Source organism: Podarcis raffonei, chromosome 6 (genome assembly GCF_027172205.1).
Source record: "Podarcis raffonei isolate rPodRaf1 chromosome 6, rPodRaf1.pri, whole genome shotgun sequence".
NCBI lineage: Eukaryota > Metazoa > Chordata > Lepidosauria > Squamata > Lacertidae > Podarcis > Podarcis raffonei.
This window is the reverse complement of record NC_070607.1, coordinates 88,896,774-88,922,646: the sequence shown is the minus strand read 5'-3', so window position 1 is coordinate 88,922,646 and position 25,873 is coordinate 88,896,774. Positions and strand designations below refer to the sequence as shown.

Here is a 25,873-nt window from a genome sequence, read left to right as displayed (position 1 = left end):
TCTATTTCATGTTCTGAACTCGTTTCAAAGGTCAGCAAAGACCCGTGTTTAACACGTAATAAAAAAGAAAAGCGAACACTAAAGGCTTCATCTGCATAACCTTACGCTAATGACATGAGAAGCAGTTAGGGAGAATTTATTCTTCGGCATTTTTAAAGCAAAGCAAAGGGAGTTCCTTTTTAATGTGAGCCAGGGGTGAAATATATAGCAGGCTTGATATGCCTTTGCTTACATGGGCTAGCAGTTTTATTCCACAAGGACTATCTTGCTCTCAATATAATAATGTACTGTTTGGCATTATAAAACGACTACTCTCCCCCCTTTCAATAAAAGAAAGAAATAATTTCTTAGAAACCACAAAGGCAACCATAATATTCATGGGCCTCCCTTCCACCTTTATACCAGGAGATTTTAAACTCACCTCTATCCAAAAGTCTGAGGATGAGTAACTCAACTGAAGCAAATCTCCCCACTCCCCAAACTCCTCCTCTGCAATTCTTGTCTGGGAATTTTGAGGGAGAATATTCTCCAGTGCCTGGCATTTTGACATCTGATGGCATTTAATAACCGATTTCAATATTTGATATGAACTGACAGCTGGTATGATGGTATTTGATAGCTGACAAACTGTGACAGGAAACATCTGACTGTCTTCAGTTTTTGACATCTATCTTGCAACAGCAGTTCGTTATTTTTGTATTAATGTAGTTAATACCTTTATCCAATTAGGTGATAGGCAGACCTTGATTTTAAAGCATAATGTCAAATTTCAGGATTCAATTCCATCACCACTATCTACATTTCAAAACAGAAAATCTGCAAAATTTGAATGGGTTAGAACCTTTCAAATTGCTCTGTGCAAAAGCCTCTGCAGCTACCTTGGCATATTGTCCATTGAAACAAAGCTGAAGAGTTTCTCTATAATCCCTCCCAACTCTACGTTACCCAATAAACAAACTTGTACACACTTCAATTCCCAGCATTGTTGGTTGTCAACTGTCCAGAACTTCTACTGAACAAACTTCCCCAGGAAGGGAAGTCTGGTGATCGCTAGTAATGTATACATGGGTAGATCTTTTCAAAGTAGGGTTGAATGACCACAGATTTCAGATTATTCACCACTGTACCTTCCCTAAACATGACATTAATAATAATAATAATAATAATAATAATATAATAATAATAATAATAATAATAATAATAATAATAATAATAAAATTTTATTTATATCCCGTCCTCCCCAGCCGAAGTCAGGCTCTGAGCGGCTAACAATAAAGTAACACAGCATTTTAAAATCATTTCAAAATCAAATTAATGGCAACCATTGGGTTAGAGTTCTATGAGGATTACCAAAGGAGGGGGTCAGACGGTGCCTTGGCCAAAGGCCTGGCGGAACAGCTCTGTCTTGCCAGCCTGCGGAAAGATGTCAAGTCCCGCAGGGCCCTAGTCTCTTGTGACAGAGCGTTCCACCAGATCGGGGCCACAGCTGAAAAAGCCCTGGCTCTGATTGAGGCCAGCCTAACCTCCCTGTGGCCTGGGACCTTCAGGGTGTTTTTGTTTGAAGACCGTAATGACCCAGCCAGCAAGGTTTTCCCCATAACCTAAAGTGCATCTTTTGCTTCAATGGGCAAAAAAAGAGTTAATTGTTCTGGATAAAGAACAAAGCAGAATAAAAGGACAAGGCTGAGCCAGTTGGCGCCCACACTTGCAGCTGTCAAGGCACCCATAGGCAGGACCATCTGACTGCATGACCTTGTCTTTTTCTCAAAGGCATAACATCACCATTATTGCTGTATGTGCAGAATGAGGGCTTCTCATGGCTCGGTCCCCATGAAATTTAGCAAAGGCAAGGAAGAGAAATTCAATACCCAATATAAACCTTTTAAGAGAATACAGATTAAGTAACGGGTTGGTTCTGGGGAAATACATCAAAGGAGAATGTAATTGCTTCTGAATAGGAGAGACAGTTTTGTACCCGTATTACAGTTTGGGATAGATAGTAAAACAACAAGAAAGGAAAAAATCCCACCCAAGCCCATAGCTCTAACCAGAGGAGCAAGCATTTTGTAGTCAAAGGTATCCAATTCTGATTTAATAGCTTAAAGGCTTATCCGGATTTTAAACAGGAAGAAGCTGCAATTTACTCTATCTATCATCCTAATGAGCAGAGCTAGTTTAACATCTGGTAACTCTTTTCTGTATTGATTTGTTTTAGAGTAAGACACAGGAAGTTTGATTTGCCATGGAAGTGTCAAGAGGACATCAGCTCATTTCAACGTACATGTGAGCTTATAGCAGTTTTTCACCCGCTGAAATCCTGATGGAGTGTGGGATCCTTCCTGCACTAAGAGCATTTAAAGCGTGCTGAAAACATCTGCATGCACCTGAACGTCAAAGGAATTATCCAAATGCATTCCAGAAACCCAGAGCTTGCTGCCAAAGCTCCTCCAAGACGTGCTCTTGTAAAATAGAGATCCTGCAGGAGAAGGGCTTGCTGTATACTATATAATCACTAAGGCTTGCTCAGGTTACTTAGTGGGTGGTCAGTGAGTTCAATCATGTCCTGAGTTTAAAAGCTAATCTGAACTTACAGGCAATGTATAAATCGACGGTTATATGTTTCAACCTTTAAACACCTGCTGATTTTTTTTTCTGTGCCAACAGGCTTATGCAGGGAATTATGAAAATATATTTCCATACTAGGTTGTTGGTGGTTCCTGACTTTTATTTTTAATTTTTAAAATGATATAGATAGATATAGAGATATATAGTTGTAAACCACTTTGACAATTTTAGAAGATAGTTAGTCAGTCGGTCAGTCAGTTAGTTAGTTAGTTAGTTAGTTAGCGTGGGAATGTAAGGGCCCAATATTCAACAATTCTGTCCACGAATACTACAATCATAGAACTGCAGAAAGGCAGAATTGAAAAGGACCCCAAGGGCCATCTTGTCCAACCCCCGGCAATGCAGGAATCTCAGCTAAAGCATCAAAGAAGCAACAAGGGATGAGGCCAGGAGTGGAGGGACTCAGACTTTAGGCAGAATGTGCCCCCCTCTGGCCAGTCTGGCCATTGGCACTCTCCACATTCTGCGCTGGCCTTGCTCAATAAACTCCTTGATTGCTGCTCTTGGCCGGTTGTGTCCTTGAAAGGGTGACCATGCTTCTCTGGCTGGAGAGCAGAGGGGTGGTGTGTGTATGTGTGTGTGTGTGTGTAGAAATCTGTGACTTTTGCATGGCTGGAACACAGCCTACTCTACCAACGTAAGCATGGCATTCATTGCTCCACACATTTTTGTGGCCCCACCCACCACTCTCACGTGGCCCCGGGAAGGCTGCCCATGAGGAAATGCAGTCCTCCTCCAGCTGAAAGAAGGAGGTTAGGGCAAGAGTATTGTTAGCCCAGAAATGGAAGTGAGAAGAAATCCCGACGAAAGAAGAATGGCACACAAAATTAATGGACTACGCAGAATTAGATAAAATGACAGGAAGGATTCAAAAGCTGCGGGACCAGAGATTCACAGAAGGTTGGAAGAAATATATGAACCATTTGAAGAGCAACTGTAATCAACGAATTACGCTAGGAGGACTACATGAAATTTTGTAAGGAGAAATATATGAAATATTTCAAAGTAAAGAAAGAATAGAGATATTAGTTATGAGATTTAAATGTAATAGTGAAAGTAAGAAATGTATATTAAGTGAATAGATTGGAAAATTTTCAGATGTGATTGATGGAAGTCAAAAACAATAATGGTACAAGATATGAAAGTATGTTTAATTATTGTTGAAAATGATATGTTGAAAACTAATAAAATATATATATATAAAACAGAAAGAAGGTTAGTCCCCCCTAGACTAGATAAAGAAGGAGATGGTGATGTAGGCAGTGGAATGAAGCAGGCATGTGGGCTGCCTCACAACAAGCTACAAGTAAGGAAGAGCACTTTTGAATGTTGTATGTGTGGGATGTAAAACACAAGAGCAGTCAATTACAACATTCCTAGAGTGTACATGTTTAGACATGGGGAGGGATGTTTTTCCAGCCAGCAAATAAACTTCCTGTTTCCCTCTGGGCTGGGACAGACTTCCTCCGCATGTGACTAGAGATGGGTGTGGCCACACCTGTGCAGGTAACGACAAAAGCACAGGGCAGGGGTAGCCATCCCTCTCTTACTTCTCTTCCTTCGAAGAAGCAACATCTACTAAGCTAAAGATGCCCTCTTGGCTCCCAGCCAAGAGAGGAGAAAGGGACTATCTTCCTATAAGATAGATTCTAAATGTATATTACTTCATTAAGCTTAAGTCTGCCTTCTGGGATCTGATGTGAACAGAATGTGAGTAAACTCTTTTTATACTTTTGTAAAGGACTGTGTCGTGTCTTCTATTTTAAGAGGGAATAAGGGGAAATTACCAGAGTGGTTATTATAGAGGCTTAAGCGAGCCTGAGCAAACACTGCCGTTGCAAACTTAAAATAAAGGGGAATGTTTTACTCTGCTGAAATTGGGAACTCGTTAACACAAGTTGGATAAGGATATAATCAGACAATATATCCTCTCCTGCATCCCTGAACATTCCCACAGTATGACCTTCAAAACAAAACAAAACCCTCCATGCAGCCAAACCAAACCTTAGCACTTCTGGGAGGCAGGTTCTAGCCCGAACATTTCTGGATGTGTGTCAGGGACTGGCTGGATGAAGAAGAGTGGTGGTGGGACCTTGGCTCCCAGGAGACCTCCAGGAAGGGCTCCGAAGATGACACCTTAGAGCCTGGAGCCTGGTGTGGGACACTGGGTCTAAAGTGGTGTGGTTTGCTCTATCAGCTCATTCTGCTGCAGGTGTAGACCCAGTGTCAGCACAACAGCAAAACAAAGCAAAAGAGAAGAGGCGTGGACTTTCCCCCCTCAAGGCATAAATCAAAACACTTTGTCCCTGCTACACATTTTGGTGCCCTATTCCAATTCCTCAACAGGCAGAAAGGCAATCAATCCCAATTGCCTTTCCTCTTGTTAAAAATGGTGTCCTCCGGAGGTTTTTTATATGACAACTACCCCAGGCAATGGAGAAGTTATGACAAATGTTTGCTGACACAATCCAGGAGGCATGTGATATTTAACCCTTCCACCAGGTAAACAACAGTGGAAAACAAATTTATCAAGGGAAAACAACGTCATTAAGTCTGCCCTGAGATCTTGATTTCACAGCACGTTCCCTACTGTTCACAAAATAACCTACATTTCTCCTAAAAAAAATACACCAAACACTGAATTCCTTCACATTTGTTATCATTAAAGCTCCTAACAGATGAAATTTGCTGTCAATTAGCTGCCTTAAATTTGTCAGATGGACTGATTTAATGGACTAATTACTGGAAATAATTGATTTATCTCAATGCAGGTGGTCACATTTTGAAGACGATGAAGGCAACAGTTTCTCTTGACTAAGGAACATAGATGGTTTAAAAAGAGCATTTTGAAGAGCTAACGGGGTGGATAAAAAGCAGAGACATCACCTTGCCAACAAAGGTCCGTATAGTTAAAGCTATGGTTTTCCCAGTAGTGATGTATGGAAGTGAGAGCTGGACCATAAAGAAGGCTGATCGCCAAAGAATTGATGCTTTTGAATTATGGTGCTGGGGGAGACTCTTGAGAGTCCCATGGAGTGCAAGAAGATCAAACCTATCCATTCTTAAGGAAATCAGCCCTGAGTGCTCACTGGAAGGACAGATCCTGAAGCTGAGGCTTCAATACTTTGGCCACTTCATGAGAAGAGAAAACTCCCTGGAAAAGACCCTGATGTTGGGAAAGATGGAGGGCACAAGCTACCAGCATGAGTTTGACCAAACTGCGGGAGGCAGTGGAAGACAGGAGTGCCTGGCGTGCTCTGGTCCAGGGGGTCACGAAGAGTCGGCCACGACTAAACGACTAAACAACAACAACAGGGGTGGATATAAGGTACGGAAACCCTTTCACAGTGTAGCGTTTCATCATTTTTTGCTATAAAAAATGTATTTATAAATTGTGGCAAGTGGATGAGGGGCAGTGACAGTGGTGTGGGAAGTTTGCCAAGATAGAAAAGAGTGGTGGCGAGACTGGAGGAGTTGAGGGTTGGCAGTGGCAGCCTGGAGTTCCCCTGACCCCACTGCCACCTTGGCTTTCTCCGTTCTGATAAATGGAGTTTCACCAGCAGGAAGATCTCACTCTTGACTCCCTCCTTTCATAAGCCACTACTGAAGCTTGGCTTGTTGGGTTAGGTTCACAACACCTGGGAATGCATCCGGGCCCAATCTCTCTCAAAGATTGCAAATCGCTCCGTTCCTTGAGCCGGTGCAGAGATATTCTCTATGGAGGTTGGTCCATTGTGGCAAACTGTCCCACCAACCTTGGCCTGCCCTCGGCCAGCTCCCACCTGCCTGCCTTCCTCCTTACAAGCAGCACTGGCCTTCAGCCCTTAGCCTCAGAGTTGCCTGTGTAGAACTCTGCAGGGAGGAGAATGAGCACAAAAGAAGGATTAATTGGCTCTGTCTGTCACTGGCTCCAGTACTAGTTACTGTTGGTGTCCTTGCCTTCTGCCCTACCAGTCCCAATGGGTATCCACCCTCAATGTATGCTCTGAATAACTGATTTTCAACTGATGGGGAGTGATAGAAGATCTAAGTCCTGCCTAACTTACATTGAATTGCATTACTTGCTATCTGAGACCCAGAAGTGGTTCACGCCCCAGCCTAAGCAGCATTATGCAAGTTTCAGCTACATCATTTCTTCTGTTTTGTTTTTGATTTCCTTCTGCATTTTAATGAGAAGGGAAAAGAGAGAAGCAGAAAAAAAGGGAAAGCCTCGAATCATAGACCAGGAAGGGAGACAGGAGTGCCTGGCGTGCTCCGGTCCATGGGGTCACGAAGAGTCGGACACGACTAAACAACTAAACAACAACAACAAACTAGGATTTTGCGTGATGCAGGAAATCCAAGGCAGTCAATGCATCCCCAACAAATGGCCATTCAGCCTGTGCTCAACTGACGGAAAACTCACCATATTTCCAGGTGATTGCCTCCATTGTTGAACTGCAAGGACAGGGATGGTCAATGTGGTGTTCTGCAGATGTTTGTGTCCCTCCAGATTTTGCTGTATTACATATTCCATAATCCCTGACCTTTGGCCATGTTGGTGGCACTGTTGGAAGCTGTACTCTAACAACAGCTGGAGGGAATTGCATTAAGTTACCCCGCTCAAGGAAATCCTTTGGGAAAGGAACTTTTGCATGGAAGTCAAAGGCAGGGGTTACTCAGCACTAGGCACAGGTCAGTGTGTCAGTTTTGGCTCCTATCAGTTTCTTGTTTTCCAGTATTATTCTCAGTTCTACATGAGTTTGCCATAATAATAATAATAATAATAATAATAATAATAATAATAATAATAATATAAAATCCTCTCAAAAATTCAACGGATTTTAGTGCGGCTTTCTCCTAATAAACACTTTTTTAAAATTTGCAGTTCCCCCAATTTTTTTTTTTTTTTTTGCAAATCAGTGTTTCCTAATATAAGAATTTTTCATGAATATATCCATTTTTATGCACATTTCAGCCTAGTATATTCATTTTTGTATACATAACTTGGCCAGAGAACCGCATTGTAAAATTTGGAGAAGTGTGGATTTCAAAGGCTGCCTCTGTTTCAGTTTTCAGAAAGTGCAAATTATGGTAAGTACATTCTGCTTTAAAGGCAAACTGAACCAAATATCTCCCCCACCCCTACACAGCTCACACAGATCCCAGAGCTACTTAGTATAACTCGTGCCAGGCCCTTGCAGAACTCGTCTGAAACCAGGGCAGGAGTCTTGAGCATGAGATGTGCTGCCGCCTAATCTGATCTGATGCTACACACAAGCATGCAGTAACTCAGGTCCAGATTTTACTTTAGAAGACTTGCAGTGCATATAAAAAAGGTAAAAGGTAAAGGACTGCTGCATGATTAAGTCCAGTCAAAGGCGACTATGGGATTGCGGTGCTCATCTCGCTTTCAGGCCAAGGGAGCTGGTGTTTGTCCATGGACAGTTTTCCAGGTCATGTGGCCAAGCATGACTAAACCATTTCTGGAGCAACGGGACATCGTGACGGAAACCAGAGCACATGGAAATGCGGTTTACCTTCCCACTGCAGCGGTACCTATTTATCTACTTGCACTTGCATGCTTTCAAACTGCTTGGTTTAAGGGCTGAATGTGTTAACTGTTCTGGGATTCCTCCACACCCCTTCCTGTTCTTTAATGGATGCTCTACACAGAAATAAACAACAATGCCTTAACATCCAAGGATGGGCAAGGGACACAATATAAAACAGCACTTTATTATCTAAAGACTTGCAACAGTTCCACGGGCAATTCCTACCGTACCTGGTTTGGATCCTTCATCAACGGATCCGTTATAGACTTGGTTTATGAACTCTGGCCTGTTGTCATTCATGTCAATAACGTAGATGTAGAGATCAATGGGGTTCTCCACTTTGTTTCCATTCATATCCACTGCATGCGCTCGAAGCTGTTAAGAAAAAGAGAGGAGGGGGAAAACCATGTCAGTAATGGGATTCAGCACTCGGCGAGGCTATGTGTCATCTTCTGCCATTTAGACTCTTCGACAACATTAGGATTTATAACTGTCAGAATAATGGAAATTTTCTATGGGGTTTTCTATAGCAAATCTATCCAGCTGATTTTGGTATGCATAATAATATGAACCTTGAAGTTGTGCTGCAGTTTTAGTGGCTTGCTTGAATTTCTGTGTTTTGGACAAACCTCATGAGTGGTGCAGCTGTACATATGAAAAAAGCTGCTTTTTCTAAAAGTGAAAAAGGAAGAGGAAGATATATTGACTTTCTTTAAGCAAATCCCATCATAGTAACAGGGAAACCTGACCTCATTTCTTGAAAGTTCGAATGGATTTGCACTAAACTCTAAACATGGTGCTGGGTATCAGTTTTGGGGGATGCTATCCGGAGTAAGGTTTTGGATTTCTTAAAAAAACAGAGGACACATTGTCATACTTTGAAGTCCTGTTAGGATCTAAGGGTTCTTTATCCTTCCTCCTGGTTTCTGTGTGGCACAGTTTCACTGTGGCAGCCTCTCCAGTGGGTTACTTAGTCTCTCAGGCCACTGTGTCAACAAATGTCCATGTACAGGAGAGCGGAAAATGCCTTTATAGAGACAGATTTTTTATTTCTGCAGCCCAAACCCAGAAATGATAAAGGTAAAAGCAGTCAATCAAGAAGAATGGAAAACTTCCGGAACTTTTTTCTCTGCCAAGCCGTTATCAATACAAATATTAAGAACACATCATTTCTTCAGAACCACCACCTGTTTTTTCATCCAAAAAATCCCATCTTCCATTTTCTCAGATGATTACTCATTGTTCTGTCTATTTATGTAGGTAGTTTTTTAAAAAAATCTTTTTCCTGTTCCTAGTGGGCCATTTTTGTGGTTATTCACACTGATACTAAAAATGATTGAACACAGCATGCCATTTCAGCTGAGGACTCAACAACTAATTGCAAATAAATAACGTGTTGTCGTAGGGATGTGGAGGAGAACTTTGTACAGTCCTTTTTTTAAAAAAAGAATGAACTGGTCTAATTTTCACCTCCTGGATGGGGATACATGAATCAGAACAATTTTTATCCTTCCAATAGTCCACTTCTCTGAATGTTGCAATACAGTTCTTGGCTCAAACAATTTAAAAGTCCATCTTTTAGGATAAAATCTGCTTCAAAACCATGTATTTTAGAAACCAAATTTTGTGCAGGTTTAATCCTGAAATGGAATGGAATGGGTTTAGGAATAAACACATGCAAAACTGATGTGTACTGGAAAGAAACTGACCTGCCCATCTCCACTGATGATGATGACAATGACAATGACAATAATAATAATAATAATAATAATAATAATTTATTTATACCCCGCCCATCTGGCTGGGACCCCCCAGCCACTCTGGGCGGCTTCCAACAAAACACTAAAATACAATAACCTATTAAACATTAAAAGCTTCCCTAAACAGGGCTGCCATTAGATATCTTCTAAAAGTTTGTTAGCTATTTTTCTCTTTGACATCTGGCGGGAGGGCGTTCCACAGGGCGGGCACCACTACTGAGAAGGCCCTCTGCCTGGTTCCCTGTAGCTTGGCTTCTCACAGCGAGGGAACTGCCAGAAGGCCCTCGGAGCAGTGTCCGGGCAGAACGATGGGGGGTGGAGACGCTCCTTCAGGTATACTGGACTGAGGCCGTTTAGGGCTGATGCAGAAATATCAGCATGTGAGCAGCCCAACATGCACCAACTTTGTAGTGTGGGAGCTGCTACTTCCACAGTTCCTTCAAATGCATGAAGGTGATATCAGGAAAATCCTGCTGGTGCTGCTCCTATCCACGTGGCTTCAGGGGGCAGGAAGGATCAGGAAAGAGGAGAGGCTCTGGAAGAATGAGAGGTCTGGTGGGAAAGGCATTTCCCTACCTTCTCCTGTGAAGATGCTGCCCCATTTTTCTCCTTTCTCAGCCTTGTCACTCACACTTGCCTCTTCTTCCTGCCTGATGCCCCTCTCCACTGAAAGCCCCACATAGCTCTGGGCTCTCAACCTGACCTGCAGCAGTCTGGGACCCAGATCTCTCCAGGGTTTGCGCCACAGATAAATCTGGTGACCGGCCCTTCTGATTATATACCATCCAACACATTGAGGCTGAAAACCAGGACCTGCGTCTTCCAGGCCACTCTCCCACACAAGTCATGTGACCCTTGTGAGAGCATAAAGCCCAAAAATGTGTGGTTTTGGGTTCCAGGCTCTCGTGAGAGATATCACACATACAGGGTGTCCTGATTTAATCAGGGCAGTTGAGGGGTATGTGGTTAGTAATGCGACCTTGAGTGTATTGACTCCCAAGAAAATTCCATTGAGAGCAATGGCACTTCTGGATGTAAGCAGGTCTGGAATTTGTTTAATAAGCCCTCATAATGAAGTACCGCATTTTCGCCCTATAGGACGCACTTTTTCCCCTCCAAAAATGAAGGGGAAATGTGTGTGCGTCCTATGGGGCGAATGCAGGCTTTCGCTGAAGCCTGGAAAGCTAGAGGGGTCGGTGCGCACCGACCCCTCTCGCTCTCCAGGCTACAGGAAGCTATCCGCAAGCCTTGGGAGCCCGGCGGGAGTTCCCACCGGGCTCCCAAGGCTTGCGGACAGCAGCCTGCAGCCCGAAAACCGGGGAGCGCATCGGGGCACGCCCCGGGCTTCGGGCAGATATCTGCAAGCCAGGCTTGCGGATAGCAGCCTGTTCTGGGGGCTGGGGTCGGGGGAAGCTCGGGCTTCCCCCACCCCCAGCCCCGCAAACTCCGGGAGCGATGCGCAACCTCGCCTTCACTCCCAGACCCCCAGCCCCGAGGCTAAAAACGAAGCCAGGACAGCTAGCGAGATCCATCCGCTGTCATGGCTTCTTTGCTCTTTGGGGCTCGGGGGGGGGAATAATTCCCCCCCCCCAAATAAGTGCACCCTATGGGCCAGTGCACCCTATAGGGTGAAAAATATGGTACAGCCATGCTACTGAACTGTCTCTACATCCATGGTACACATGTTAAGGTTGCACAACTGATAGTGTGTAGTAGGTTCTAAGCATGGATGGGCCACAGTTAGACAATGGTACTAAGATGTTTGGTATTTTAATTTTAGGACCTTCCCTTGGATTTCCCTTTTACCTTGTTCCATGTTCTTTAAGATTTTGTTTGTTGAGTTTGCAGCTCTTTCTTGGGGAGATAGAGCCAATGACACCAATCAAGAGAATATACAAACACTTAACAAATATATTGGATGTCTTGAATTCCATTGCGAATCACTTTGCTTACATTGAATCTGAGCTGGCATTCTCTTGTCCATTCGCCAACATTTAATGCAAATTTAGCTCACAGGCTACATAATTTACTGTCACAAGATGGCCAACTTTAAAAGGGGTTTAGACAAATTTATGGAAAACAAGACCATCAAGAGCTGTTAGCTATCATGGCCATGTGCTACCTCCAGCATCAAAGGCAGTAGGCCTCTGAATTCCTGTTGCTGGGCAGCACAAGTGAAGAAAATGCTGTTGCATTGAGGTTCTGATTGCAGCCTTCCCCTGGACACCTGGTTAGCCACTGTGAGAACAGAATGCTGGACTAGATGGGCCAGTGAGCTGATCCAGGAGGTTCTTCTGGTCCTGAGTTTGGAGAATTCCATTTGGAGCTCTCTCTAGTCTGCTCACAATTCCAGCTTTCTAAAAAGGCTGGTTTCACCTGCAAAGTTGCCCACTTCGCAATCTATCCCTGACCTTGAAACATTTTATAAATATGCTAAATAATATTAACAGGAGGGGAAAACACACACACACACCTTTATGTTGTTTTCCCTTGGTTGTGAAAGGTTATCCATTTATTCCTAACCTCTTGTTTTAAAATCCATTAACTGGAATGGTAGGAGCTCTGGTTTTCTCATCCCAACATTGCTATGTTTCTCCAGGGTTCTTTGGTGAGGAATTTGTTAAAAGGAGAGCTTAAAAAGCTAGCGAAGGGAAGCATCCCATTGCAGAAGCCATGCTGTACTTTCCTAAGCGAGGCTTATTTTTCTAAAGGTTTAACAATTCTAGTCTTAATCATGCTTTCGACTGATTTACTATGGACAGAAGTTAGGTTGACAAGCCTGTAATTTCTTGGATCCCACCTGACTCCTTTTATAAATTGGTTTTACTTTGGCTACCTTCCAGTCAATGGGTTAAGAAGGTGTTTTTTTATGGAGAAGTTGCGTATTTTAGTTAATAGTTCAGCAGTTTCATATCTTAGCTCTTCAATAATCCTCAAATGCCACCAATTCTCCATGACTTGTTATTTTTAAATGTCATCCTTTGTCACCTCTATTTGACACAGTTCTTTTGACGCATTATCCGAGGGGGGAAAGTGGTTTTGTGCACATATTTCCCCAGCGTGTCTTGATGTGAAAACACAGGAGCACAATTCACTCCATTTCTCTTCCATTTCCCCCTCTTCCCAGGCCATGCTCCTCTCCTCAGATCATACCCCTCACCAGCCTTGCTCTGCATCATTCTTGAATGCTTTTGCCTGGCTGGAATCTGCCCTTGAACTGGGATAACATCTCTTGCTTGCCGGGGTGGAGGTGTACATGTAGAGACTTAGGGACATAGGAACCTGCCTGATATTGAGTCAGATCATTGGCCTATCCAGATCAGTATTGTTTTTGCTTGGTGGCAGTGGTCCTTCAGGGTTCCATCCATAATTCCTTCTCACCTCTACCTGAAGATGCTGGAGAATCAATCTCGGTCCCAGTAGGGCCTTCTCAGTGATGGTTCCGACCTGGTGGAATGCTCTGTCCCATGAGACCAGGGCCCTGCAGGATTTAACTTCCTTCCGCAGGGCCTGTAAGACAGAGCTATTCCGCCTGGCTTTCAATTTGAACTTAGCCTGATCTTTTATTCCCCTTCCTTCCCCCCTCCCATTTTTATGAAGATTACCCGCTCTGGGATCCCACAGCTAATTCTCCCCTGGTCTCCTCTCTGGTCCAAATAGGCCTAATTTAGCCAGCTAGCCCTGATGATCATCTAATGTTTATTGGATGGGTTTTCCCCCTAAATTGATTTTTGATTTTTGAATTTATTGTTATTCATGTTTTATACTGTATTTTATGCTGTTTTTTGTTGCATCAATTAAGTGTTTTAAATTTGTTGTTAGCTGCCCTGAGCCCGGTTTTCTGAACCGGGAAGGGCGGGGTATAAATAATATTTTTTTTACTATTATTACCATTATTATTATTATATTTTTTATTTTATTTTTATTAAGTTTGTATACTGCGCTTCATTCCAAGATGGCAGGGTGGTTCACAGCACAAAAATACAAAATAAAAATATGAACATAAGCAAACCAATAACCCTCCTTTCACAGACACATTTAAAAGGCTGTAGAATGTTCATCAACCAAAGGCCTTGTTGAAGACGAACATTTTTGCCTGGTCCCTAAAGATATGTAATGAAGGCTCCAGGCGAGCCTCCTTAGGAAGAGTATTTGACAATTGGTGAGCCACTGCAGAAAAGGCCCATTCACATGTTGCCAACCCCTTGTGGTGGAGTCACATGAAGAAGGGCCTCAGATTATGATTGCAGGGTTTGGGGCGGTTTACATAGTAATAATAATAATAATAATAATTTATTATTTATACCCCGCCCATCTGGCTGGGCCTCCCCAGCCACTCTGGGCGGCTTCCATAAAAACCAAAAATACAGTAAAATATCACACGTTAAAAACTTCCCTGAATAGGGCTGCCTTAAGATGTCTTCTGAATGTCAGGTAGTTGTTTATCGCTTTGACATCTGCTGGAAGGGCGTTCCACAGGGCGGGCGCCACTACCGAGAAGGCCCTCTGCCTGGTTCCCTGCAGCTTTGCTTCTCGCAATGAGGGAACCGCCAGAAGGCCCTCGGCGCTGGACCTCAGCGTCCGGGCAGAATGATGGGGGTGGAGACGCTCCTTCAGGTATACTGGACCGGGGCCCGTTTAGGGCTTTAAAGGTCAGCACCAACACTTTGAATTGTGCTCGGAAATGTACTGGGACAGAGGTTTACATTATGGTGCTGGAGGAGACTCTTGAGAGTCCCATGGACTGCAAGAAGATCAAACCTATCCATTTTGAAGGAAATCAGCCCTGAGTGCTCACTGGAAAGCCAGATCCTGAAGCTGAGACTCCAATACTTTGGCCACCTCATGAGAAGAGTAGACTCCCTGGAAAAGACCCTGATGTTGGGAAAGATGGAGGGCACAAGGAGAAGGGGACGACAGAGGACGAGATGGTGGGACAGTGTTCTCGAAACTACCAGCATGAGTTTGACCAAACTGCGGGAGGCAGTGGAAGACAGGAGTACCTGGCGTGCTCTGGTCCATGGGGTCACGAAGAGTCGGACACGACTAAACGACTAAACAACAACAACAACATAGGTAGAGGCGGTCCTTGAGGTATTGCAGTTCTGAGCCGTTTAAGGCTTTACAGGTAAAAACCAGCACATTGGGTTCGGAAACTAATTGGCAGCCAGTGCAGTTGGGCCAGAATCGTTGTAATATTCTCAAACTGTTTTGCCCTGGTGAGCAACCTGGCCACTGAATTCTGCACCAGCTGAAGTTACTGAGCCATTTTCAGAGGCAGCCCCACATATAACATATTGCAGTAATGTAACCTAGAGGTTTCCAGAGCATAGATAACAGAAGTTAGGTTTTCCTGTGCAGGTAGGGGTATAGCTGGGTCGCCAGTTGGAGTTGACAGAATATGCACAAAATCCACATTTAAAGACCTATTCTTAGAAAGTATGCATTTCTAAAAGTAAGGTAAAGGTAAAGGTACCCCTGCCCGTACAGGCCAGTCGTGACCAACTCTGGGGTTGCGTGCTCATCTCACTTAAGAGGCCAGGAGCCAGAGCTGTCTGAAGACACTTCCGGGTCACGTGGCCAGTGTGACGAAGCTGCTCTGGCGAGCCAGCACCAGCATCAGCGCAGCGCACGGAAACGCCGTTACCTTCCCGCTATAAAGCGGTACGTATTTATCTACTTGCACTTAGGGGTGCTTTCGAACTGCTAGGTGGGCAGGAGCTGGGACCGAACGACGGGAGCTCACCCCGCCGCGGGGATTCGAACCACCGACCATACGATCAGCAAGTCCTAGGCACTGAGGTTTTACCCACAGCGCCACCCGCGTCCCTATATTTCTAAAAGTATTTATTCTCAAATTATGCCTTAATATTTTTTGAAAATCTTTTTTTGTGTGGAGATCTGCACTGGAGGTGTGAAAGGCAGTGATCACCTGAGGCTGCAAGCCCAAACATGGCTTCTCAGAAGTAAGAGAAGCCCCTACTGATTTCAGTGGGGCTTACTCCTACGTAGATGGGATTACAATTACAGCCATAGTTTTGATTTGGGTTGGTTTTTTCCCTGCACAATTCCTCCTGAAACAGCATAAAACCCCATTGCTCCATGGGAAGGGGTTTGTTCTATGTTCATTCAAGGTGCACAATATCAAGTAGAGAACTGCTCAGGCTGTGATAAGTGGGATAAACAATTTCAGAAATGTTAAAGGGGGAAAAGTTGGGGGAATGAAAGCAGAGCACAATCCTCGGACCATCCAGTAAGATGCTTTTAAATGTATATTTAAAGCAAACTTTCTAAATGGAGATTCTGATCCCAGTAGCTACTTGTCTTGGGTTTGAAATTGCTTTTTTTTAATCCATGTAATAGCTTTATCTGTTTTTATAGATGTAGTGGTTTTGAATTGTTCTTACATACCCACTTGCTTTATCTAAGTGTTTTGTGAAAATGTGCTTTGAGATGTGTCACAAGAAGAGACTTATTAATCAAATAAATACGGTGGTACCTCGCAAGACGACTGCCTCACAAGACGGAAAACTCGCAAAACGAAAGGGTTTTTGGTTTTTTGAGTTGCTTCGCAAAACGATTTTCCCTATGGGCTTGCTTCGCAAGATGGAAACGTCTTGCAAGTTTGTTTCCTTTTTCTTAACACCGTTAATACAGTTGCGACTTGACTTCGAGGAGCAACTCATAGCACGCGGTGTGGTAGCCTTTTTTGAGGTTTTTGAAGACTTTGGTGATTTTTGAAGCTTTTCCAAAACTTTTCCGACACCGTGCTTCGCAAGACGAAAAAAACCGCAAGACGAAAAAACTTGCGGAACGAATTAATTTTGTCTTGCGAGGCACCACTGTAGATAGATAGATGATAGATAGATAGATAGATAGATGATAGATAGATAGATGATAGATAGATAGATAGATGATAGATAGATAGATAGATAGATAGATGATAGATAGATAGATGATAGATAGCCTGGTGGGTTTGTAAGGACATTCCATTAAAAATCCACCTGGAAGCAGGGCAGAATGGGTTGAGTCCTGTTCTCTCTGAGAACTGAGATGGACCAGATTTCAATGCGTCCCTCCTTCCCTAGAACTGATTTGCAAATTCATGTGGAAAGCTCAGATCAGGTTAGTTCATATTGGTATCCGCAAAGACTATATTTGCCAAGCATCCTTCACCGGAACCTCTGCTTGGGGAATCCCCACTTGCCAGCCCAGCTCTTGACACAAATGTGCCATTAAACAGATGTGTCAACCAGGGCTTGTCTGCGTGTATCACGGCAGCAGCTTTAAGTGAGATTACGAGACACTTGCTCGCTGAATTGCTTTTTGCTCGAGTGCAAACCGCGAGCGAATGCATATGTATGTGGGGCAGTGCAGGCGACACGCCGATAGGCTTACAGTGCAAAGAAATTACTTAACTCCTGGAGATTTCAAAGAAGAGCTATCAAATATAATTAAAACTTTGTCTGGGAAGGGAGGGAAGGATGGGGAGGCAGATGTGAAAGGATGAGATATCTGCTTTGCTCTCTGCTTTATCTCAGAAAGGAGGTGTTTTTTTCTGAGCTGGAGATAGAGCAAAGAAGGAATCCATCGCCATTTCAGTTTGAAGATAATAACTTTAATTCTAGCTGAGAATTACTTTTCCCCCCACCCCAAGGGCAATCTGCCCTTTGCCCTTTGACATTATTGAATAGCTGCATCTAACACAAGTGGGGATTGCTAAGCAGGGAAGCAGCAAAGCTGTAAATACACAGGTGGGGAATGGACGTATCATACATATTTCATGATTTTAGAATTACACAGTACAAAATATACATTTAAAGACTAAACATGAGGCTCAGTTTCTTCTTTGTCTTTTTTTTTAAAAAAATGCAATAAATGCACTATTGTCGTGGTGGCCAACCAGATACCTCTGGGAAACCCACAAGTAGAACTTAAGCCCAAAGGTACTTTCCCCAATTTCAATTCCCTAAAACTGACATTCAGAGACACACTGCCTCCAACAATAGAAGTGGAATGTAGCTATCAGAGTTAGTAGCCTCAACCTCCATGCATATGTCTGATCTTCTCCTAAAATTATCCAAGCTCATCTTACAGGAGTGAACTCCATCGTTTAACTCTGTGCTGTTCAGGACTGAAGGGCAAACTGGGTGGCAGGATGACGGACCAAACTAGAAGTCAGGACCAAAGATTGAGCAAGGCTGCAGAAGCACACAAGGGTTCATGTCAGGAATGAGACAGCTCTCAGTGAAGATTTGCAGTGGGCTGCAAATTGCAGCCAGGAACAGAGAAGCTCAGAGGTTAATCAGGCTGAGCAAAGGATACAGCAGTTAGAGGCATCTCCTCTGGGCAGTGGAATGCAGGTTGCCAAGGGAACATTGGAGAGTGGGCTGGAAGACAGCCAAAACTCTCCAGACATGCAAAAAGACACGAGCTTACACAGTGACAGCTTGTCAGGACAGGAAGAGGTTGGAGCTGAGCCAATCAGCCCCTGGTGTCATTGAATGGGAGGGCTGTTAGACAGGAAGCAGAGCAAGAGATGTAAAGTACATAAGTTCAGTATCTTCTGTCAAAACCAGAAGCAGTCTTCAGAGGGGTCATCACAATTGATAATGCTGGCAGCTTGTTAGGACCGTCTGGAGATTTCTGTTTGTTGTTGCAATAAATCTTCTTTTTTAACTATGCTTGCTGTGTTATCAAGCTGGGAACCTGGACTCATGACATCAAGCTAGGCTCAGGAGAACCCGTGAGCTCATTTTGTACTCCTTGCTATCCAGATGTGGCCCAAATGCCCACTCCCTGGGAGGTGGAGTCAGTACAAGCCCAAAAGGTGCTACCTGCAGTTCAGTAGTTTGCCACATGGGAACGGCTGCACATGGATCCAGTAGAGCAGGTAGCAGGATGGCTGATTTTTGTCTCTATGAACCGCAGACCTCCATAGCACATCACAGGCTACTTTTGAAGCTCAAGCTGCATGGGGCTCAGTTGCAACAATCTTCGCTTTGCACCTAATTGTACTGCCACCACAGGCCTGATTTGCCTTGTTGGGGCAATGGACATACCCCACAACATTTCTCCAATGAAAATAGGGACATCCTAAGGAAAAGCAGGACATTCTGGGATCAAATCAGAAACTGAGGCTGTAAATCCAGGACTGTCCCTGGAAAATAGGGACATTTGGAGGGTCCGAATGGAGTCAGCGGACAACATTGGAACTCAGGTGGAAAGGAGACAGCTTAGTGGCAGACCAGAGGATCTGCTCTGCAGGCAGGTGGTCTCAGGGCCAAATCTTGACATCACCAGCTAGGGCTAGGAATGCCCCCTAGCTAAAACCCAGTCAGTGTACTGAGCTATATGGGCCAGTGGTCTAACTCTGTCTAAGGCAACTCCCAATGTTTCTAACACATGCACATGGAATCTACACTCTGCTTGTGGGCTTCCCTGAATTACTGAAGACAGAATAAATCACAGAGAAACCAGAGGCGTTAAAAAATGCTCAAAAATGCATTATTCATAATGACTGCAGACTATGTATGCTCGGTGTGCAGAAGCTGGGATTTTGTGCTATGGAGAATTCACTACCTGGCTATTTTTCTGTGATGAGTTGGACTTCCTTTAGAATAAATACAAGAGGCCACTGTTGAAAATGATGTGTTTGTCTAGATCGACCATTGGTCTGATCTTGTCAGGCTGTTCTTAATTAAAAGATGAAGGCCTGGAGACTTAATGAAGTCCAAAGGCTATCAACTTGTCTATGGAATTAATTAAAATCCATAGACTGGAATGATTTTTTTCCTGTACTTTGCAACTGGCACCACCACAGGAAGGCACAGAAGGTTAAAAAGGAAACCCTTGCAATTTCTGATGTGGGCTGCGCAAACATTTATCCGCTGGTTTTCCTGTTCAGAGGTTTGGGCCACAGCTACTGACTCTTAATCCAAGAGGTGATCTTGTTGGACTAATCAACTGTCAATATTTTTTAAATGTAGGACATAGGAGAAAATGGGCTCCCAAATAAGAATGGACAATCAGCATTCTTAAGGTTTTGGATAGGATTCTGGTATTCTGTACTGTTTAGACTAAAATTGTCAACCAAAAGCTTTACTTTTCTGGTTTTTCACCACCACAGTTTCTAACACTGGGCTTCAGTAAAACAAATCATTTAATTAGACAGCGCCTATATGATACCAAAGGGACACGGGTGGCGCTGTGGGTTAAACCACAGAGCCTAGGACTTGCCGATCAGAAGGTCGGCGGTTTGAATCCCCATGATGGGGTGAGCTCCCGTTGCTCAGTCCCTGCTCCTGCCAACCTAGCAGTTCGAAAGCACGTCAAAGTGCAAGTAGATAAATAGGTACCGCTCCAGCAGGAAGGTAAATGGCGTTTCCATGCGCTGCTCTGGTTTGCCAGAAGTGGCTTAGTCATGCTGGCCACAAGGTACGCCGGCTCCCTCGGCCAATAAAACGAGATGAGCACCGCAACCCCAGAGTCGGTCACGACTGGACCTAATGGTCAGGGCCCCCTTTACCTTTTATATGATAGCAAGCGACAGAATAATCTGGCCACAATAAGGAAATTTTGTCCATGATATGATTATTTCCCAACTAGTCATTTTGACACTTTGGCACCCTATTTGCAGAATTTAACACTTCCAAAATACAGACGTGCTTTCACTTTCATAAGATTGAATATACTGCCTTTGGCTGTACTTGAGGGTCGATTTCAAAAAATTCCACTGGAAAAACGGTTGTCCCTGTGGAGGGGGCAGTACTGAGTCAGTAGCTCATGTGAGGAGTGAGGTTATTACCCCTCTATTATTGTCCATGCTGGGTCGCTCAACCATTGCTACTGTGTCTTTTCTTCTAGCAGATCAAGATGATCAGGTGACAGCAAAAACTGCAAGGTTTTTAGTGGGGGCAATTAGAATAAGATCTATTATTTGATTATTGAAGTAAACCCCCAAAATGTATTTTCTATGGTTAAGTTTCTACCTCTATCTTCAGTGCATTTTATTATATTTTATTGTTGTGGCTAGTGGCTGATGCAAATAAAGATTCTATCATCTATCTATCCATCATCTATCTATCTATCTATCTATCTATCATCTATCTATCTATCTATCTATCTATCTATCTATCTATCTATCTAATCTATCTATCATCTATCTATCATCTATCTATCTATCATCTATCTATCTATCTATCTATCTATCTATCTATCATCTATCTATCTATCTATCATCTATCTATCTATCATCTATCTATCTATCTATCTATCTATCTATCTATCATCTATCTCTATCTATCTATCTATCTATCTATCTATCTATCTATCTATCTATCATCTATCATCTATATCTATCTATCATCTATCATCTCCATCTACAGTGGTACCTCGGGTTACAGACGCTTCAGGTTACAGACTCCGCTAACCCAGAAATAGTACCTTGGGTTAAGAACTTTGCTTCAGCATGAGAACAGAAATCACGCGGCGGCGGCATGGCAGCAGCGGGAGGCCCCATTAGCTAAAGTGGTACCTCAGGTTAAGAACAGTTCCAGGTTAAGAAGGGACCTCCAGAACGAATTAAGTTCTTAACCTGAGGTACCATTCTATCTATCTATCATCTATCTATCATCTATCTATCTATCTATCATCTATCTATCTAATCTATCTATCTATCTATCTATCTATCTATCTATCTATCTATCTCTATCATCTATCTATCTATCATCTATCTATCTATCTATCTATCTATCTATCTATCTATCATCTATCTATCTATCATCTATCATCTATCTATCTATATCTATCTATCTATATCTATCTATCATCTATCATCTATCATCTATCATCTATCTATCATCTATCTATCTATCTATATCTATCATCTATCTATCTATCTATCTATCTATCTATCTATCTATCTATCATCTATCATCTATCATCTATCTATCTATATCTGCACGGCAGAAGCACAATTCTTACAGTTGTTCCTGCTCTGGGTATCTTAAACAGTAAAATCCAGTTGAAAGAGGAAAGGTTTGGCTTATAGTGAAGGAAGTCCAAAGAGGGAGCCTGGCTGCGGGGCCTTTTTAGGAGGGCTTTTTAGAGGTGTGGAACTGCCACCAAAAGTTTCTGTCTCTTGTGCTGCTGGCCTGAGGTGATGACACAGAAAGCAATGCCTACCAAGCAAATCCTGACACCAAGGTAGGCTTGGGAGACACTCTTTTCCTCAGATGTCATTACATTCAGGGCTTTTTTTCAGCCAGAACTCACCAGAACTCAGTTCAGGCACCGCTCAGGTGGGCGCCGTTGCAATTATAAGAGAACAAGGGATACATTCGTGGTGGCACTTACTTTTCTAGAAAAATAGCACTGATTACAGTACGTTCCATGCAAATGACTCCTGGAATATCTCTTTCCTATGAACCTTGTTTTACTACCCTGGAAGGAGTTTCTTTGGATGGAGGAACGTTCCATCATGCGAGCCCCCACCTGCAGGAAGAAGTGGTCCAGCCCAGCCGCAGGTTTGCTAACTCAAGGCAGTGGCGTTGCAATGGGGTGTGTGTGTGTGTGTGGCAGGTTCCATCTTTGCAGGGGTGCCACGAGCAGCCATTGCGCTGCCTTAGCCGCTTTTGGGGGATCCTCCGTTTGCAGCTGCAGCCGCGAGCATAGGATCCCGGCGCCGGCAGCAAACCACTAAGTACGGCGCATGTGCAGCTTCACACACATGCGCCGTACATAGTGACGTCACACATGCGCTGTATAGTGGTTTGCAGCCAGCGCCACTCCAACACCGTATGGACGGTGCTGGGATCCTCTGCTCGCGGCTGCAGCCGGAGCGGCGCCAGTGGCAAACCACTATACAGCACATGTGCGGCGTCGCTACGTATGGTGCATGCGTTGTACGTAGCAGCGCTGCACATGCACCCTATGTAGTGACGCCCGCCCCAGGTGTCATGACGCCTTCCTTTGCCCCTGACTCAAGGTGAACTTGGTCTAGTCATAATTGGTTGGGCTTAAGGGGGTGTCTCTAGTACTCTTCCCATCACCGCACTACTGTGATGAGAGAATACATTATGGAATTTCTCTCAGCCTGGAAAACTGCACTTGAAGGCATCCTCAGGGGACCCCAGGGATCATCTAGTCCAACGCCCTGCAATGCAGGAATCTCAACTGAAGCATCCATGACAGATGGCTATCCAATCCCTGCTTTACAACCTCCAAAATAGGAGAGTTCACAATCTCCTGAGAGAGTCCATTCCACTGTCAAACAGCTCTTACTGTTAGACGGTTCTTCCTGTATTTAGAGTAGACCCACTAAATTAAATTACTGAATAAGTTGAAGCTATATGAATTTCAGTAGCTCTACTCTGAGTAAAAGTTGGTTTAATTCCAACCTAAATTTGTATCTATACATATAAACAAGTAGATGTAAATGTTATGTAAATCTATATCTTTTTAAAGTTCTCTTTCCCCCCAGTGATGCATGAGAACCTGGTAATGTGTGTTGTATCTTTGGTTCCAAAGATCTCCCTTCAACATTCATTGAAGATTGAAGTATTGAAGATTTTGCCAACAATTCTATTCCAAGCAACTTCCATTACACATCAACCAAATTAATTCGAAAATTACTCTATTCCCCCTTGGTACACACAAAAAATAAGGTTGGTGTTAATTAGGGAAATGGATGATGAACACGGACAATTAAAAAAATACACACAATGATATAATAATTGTGATCACGAAGCAGTGCAATTAGGTTAAAAGGAAAGCATTTGTTGAAAACTAGGGATGGAATTAAACAGAACTCTGATTAATATCTACACTAATTCTGATTTTAATTGATTTGGAAATTGGACACCGAAAGGCAACAGTAGGAAGACACGGATCTCTGCATGTGCTCAAAGAGGGTTTATGTGAATCTGCTAATCTAGGTATCTTCATTGGATTTTATGCCTGTAGGAGACCCTCCAAGTGTCCTTATTTTCCAGGAACAGTTCCAGGTTTACAGAAGCCGTCCTGGTTTCTAATTTGATCCTAGAACATCCCTATTTTCATCAGAGAAATGTTGAAGGGTATGGAGTTCTGCGACCCCCCGAGCCAAGGAGATAAATAACAATACAACCTTTAGAAGACATCTGAAGGCAGCCTGAGCTCTGTGAGTGCAGTTTTGACGTGCAGAGTGTTTGAGGACTGGGACATAGCAGGGAAACCAAAATACTTGTTTACAAAGCTATTGTATTACCAACTTTACTGTACACTTGTGATATATGAACCACTTATATAAGCCATCTCCAACTCCTCGAAAGATTCCATCAAGGCTGTCTCTGAAAAATTTTGCACATTGCTTGGGAAGACAGGCGAACTAATGTCAGTGTACTGGAAGAAGCAAAGATCACCAGTGTTGAAGCAATGATTCTTCAACATCAACTTTGTTGGACTGGTCATGTTGTGCGGATGCCTGATTATCATCTTCCTAAGCAACTACTCTATTCCGATCTTAAAAATGGAAAGTGTAATGCTGGTGGTCAACAAAAGAGGTTTAAAGACGCTCTCTGAAGGCAAATCTAAAAAAAAGTAGTATAAACACCAACAACTGGGGAACACTGGCCTGCGAGCGCTCCAACTGGAGAACAGCTTTTTCCAAAGGTGTCATGGACTTTGAAGATGCTCGAACTCAGGGCAAAAGGGAGAAATGTGCTAAGAGGAAGGCATGCTTGGCAAACCCTCACCGTGATTAACTCTCACCTGGAAATCCATGTCCTCACTGTGGAAGGATGTGTGGATCCTGTATTGGCCTCTACAGTCACCTACGGACACACTGTTAAGACTGTGTTCATGGAAAACAATCTTCCTTGGCTACGAGTGATCACCAAAGAAGAAGAAAGAAGTTGAACCACCTGCAATCCAGGAATCTCAGCTAAAGCATTAATGAGAGATCGCCTTCCTCTGCTTAAAAACCTCTAAGAAGGAGAGTCCACCACCTTCTGAGGGGACTCTGTTCCACTGTCAACAGCTCTTACTGCCAGAAAGTTCTTCCTGATGTTTAGTTGGAATCTCCTTCCTTGTACCTTGAAGCCATTGGTTCGGGCCCTATCCTCTGGAGCAGGAGAAAACAAGCTTGCTCCATCTTCCATGTGAAAGCCATTTAGATAGTTGAAGATGGCTATCATATCTCCTCTCAGTCTCCTCTTTTCCAGGCTAAACATACCCAGCCTTATGATTAAATGATTTTAATGTATTGCTAGACGGCTAAACTCAAGATCTATGATTAAAGGAAGTTCTTTTTGGAATTATAAACTCAACGTTTTCACCCCTAGCCATGAATATATCATAACGAGATAGAGGCACCCATTTCTAAGCAACCTTGAAAGCCATTGTCTTAACTCAGTATATTTATTAATGAACGCTTTTTATAAAGTAGTCCCAGGTCGCCGAAAGTCGTCATTATGACAGATAAAGTTATTTCTTTTGGACTGCGAGTTTCTAATGCTGGAATCCTAATGACTCCATCAAAGGCATTATTCTGAGACCATTTCCCCCAATTATCCCCCAGTTCTAATGGTCTGCCACCAGTGAAACATTACTGACAGCTCCGAAGCAGCACAAAGCCCAAGTCTCAAATATTCCTTTTGCTTCATATTTCGCCGGGATCACTGGAGAAAATAATTGCTTTTGTTCAAGGAGGATAAAATAACTTTCCTTTAGATTCCCCTTTAACCCTGGGGAAATCTGTTCTTCCCTCCAGCTAAGGAGGTAATATAGTTTAGTCGTCCCTCCACCTCTGTCCACAAGCAATGCCAACAGAGTTCAATGTGTGACAAAGCAAACACAGCTTGGCAGGATCAGTGCTTGCCATGGAACTCTTTAAGAAGATGAAGTCAGTGCAAGCAATCCTTACAATTTCATAGTTTCTTGATTGCATCCATTTGGAAAGCCATTTGGCTCAGA

General features: G+C 43.4%; 1 protein-coding gene across 9 annotated transcripts in view; it reads right to left on the bottom strand.

Annotated features, from left to right (window-relative positions):
* Positions 1–25,873, bottom strand: part of CDH4 (cadherin 4) — a 795,473-nt gene that overhangs the window by 144,852 nt on the left and 624,748 nt on the right. For all 9 annotated transcript variants that reach the window (XM_053394415.1, XM_053394416.1, XM_053394417.1 and 6 more), the window contains one exon: positions 8,390–8,534. In XM_053394415.1, coding sequence (XP_053250390.1) covers positions 8,390–8,534 — 145 coding nt within the window. The remainder of the gene's footprint in view (positions 1–8,389; positions 8,535–25,873) is intronic.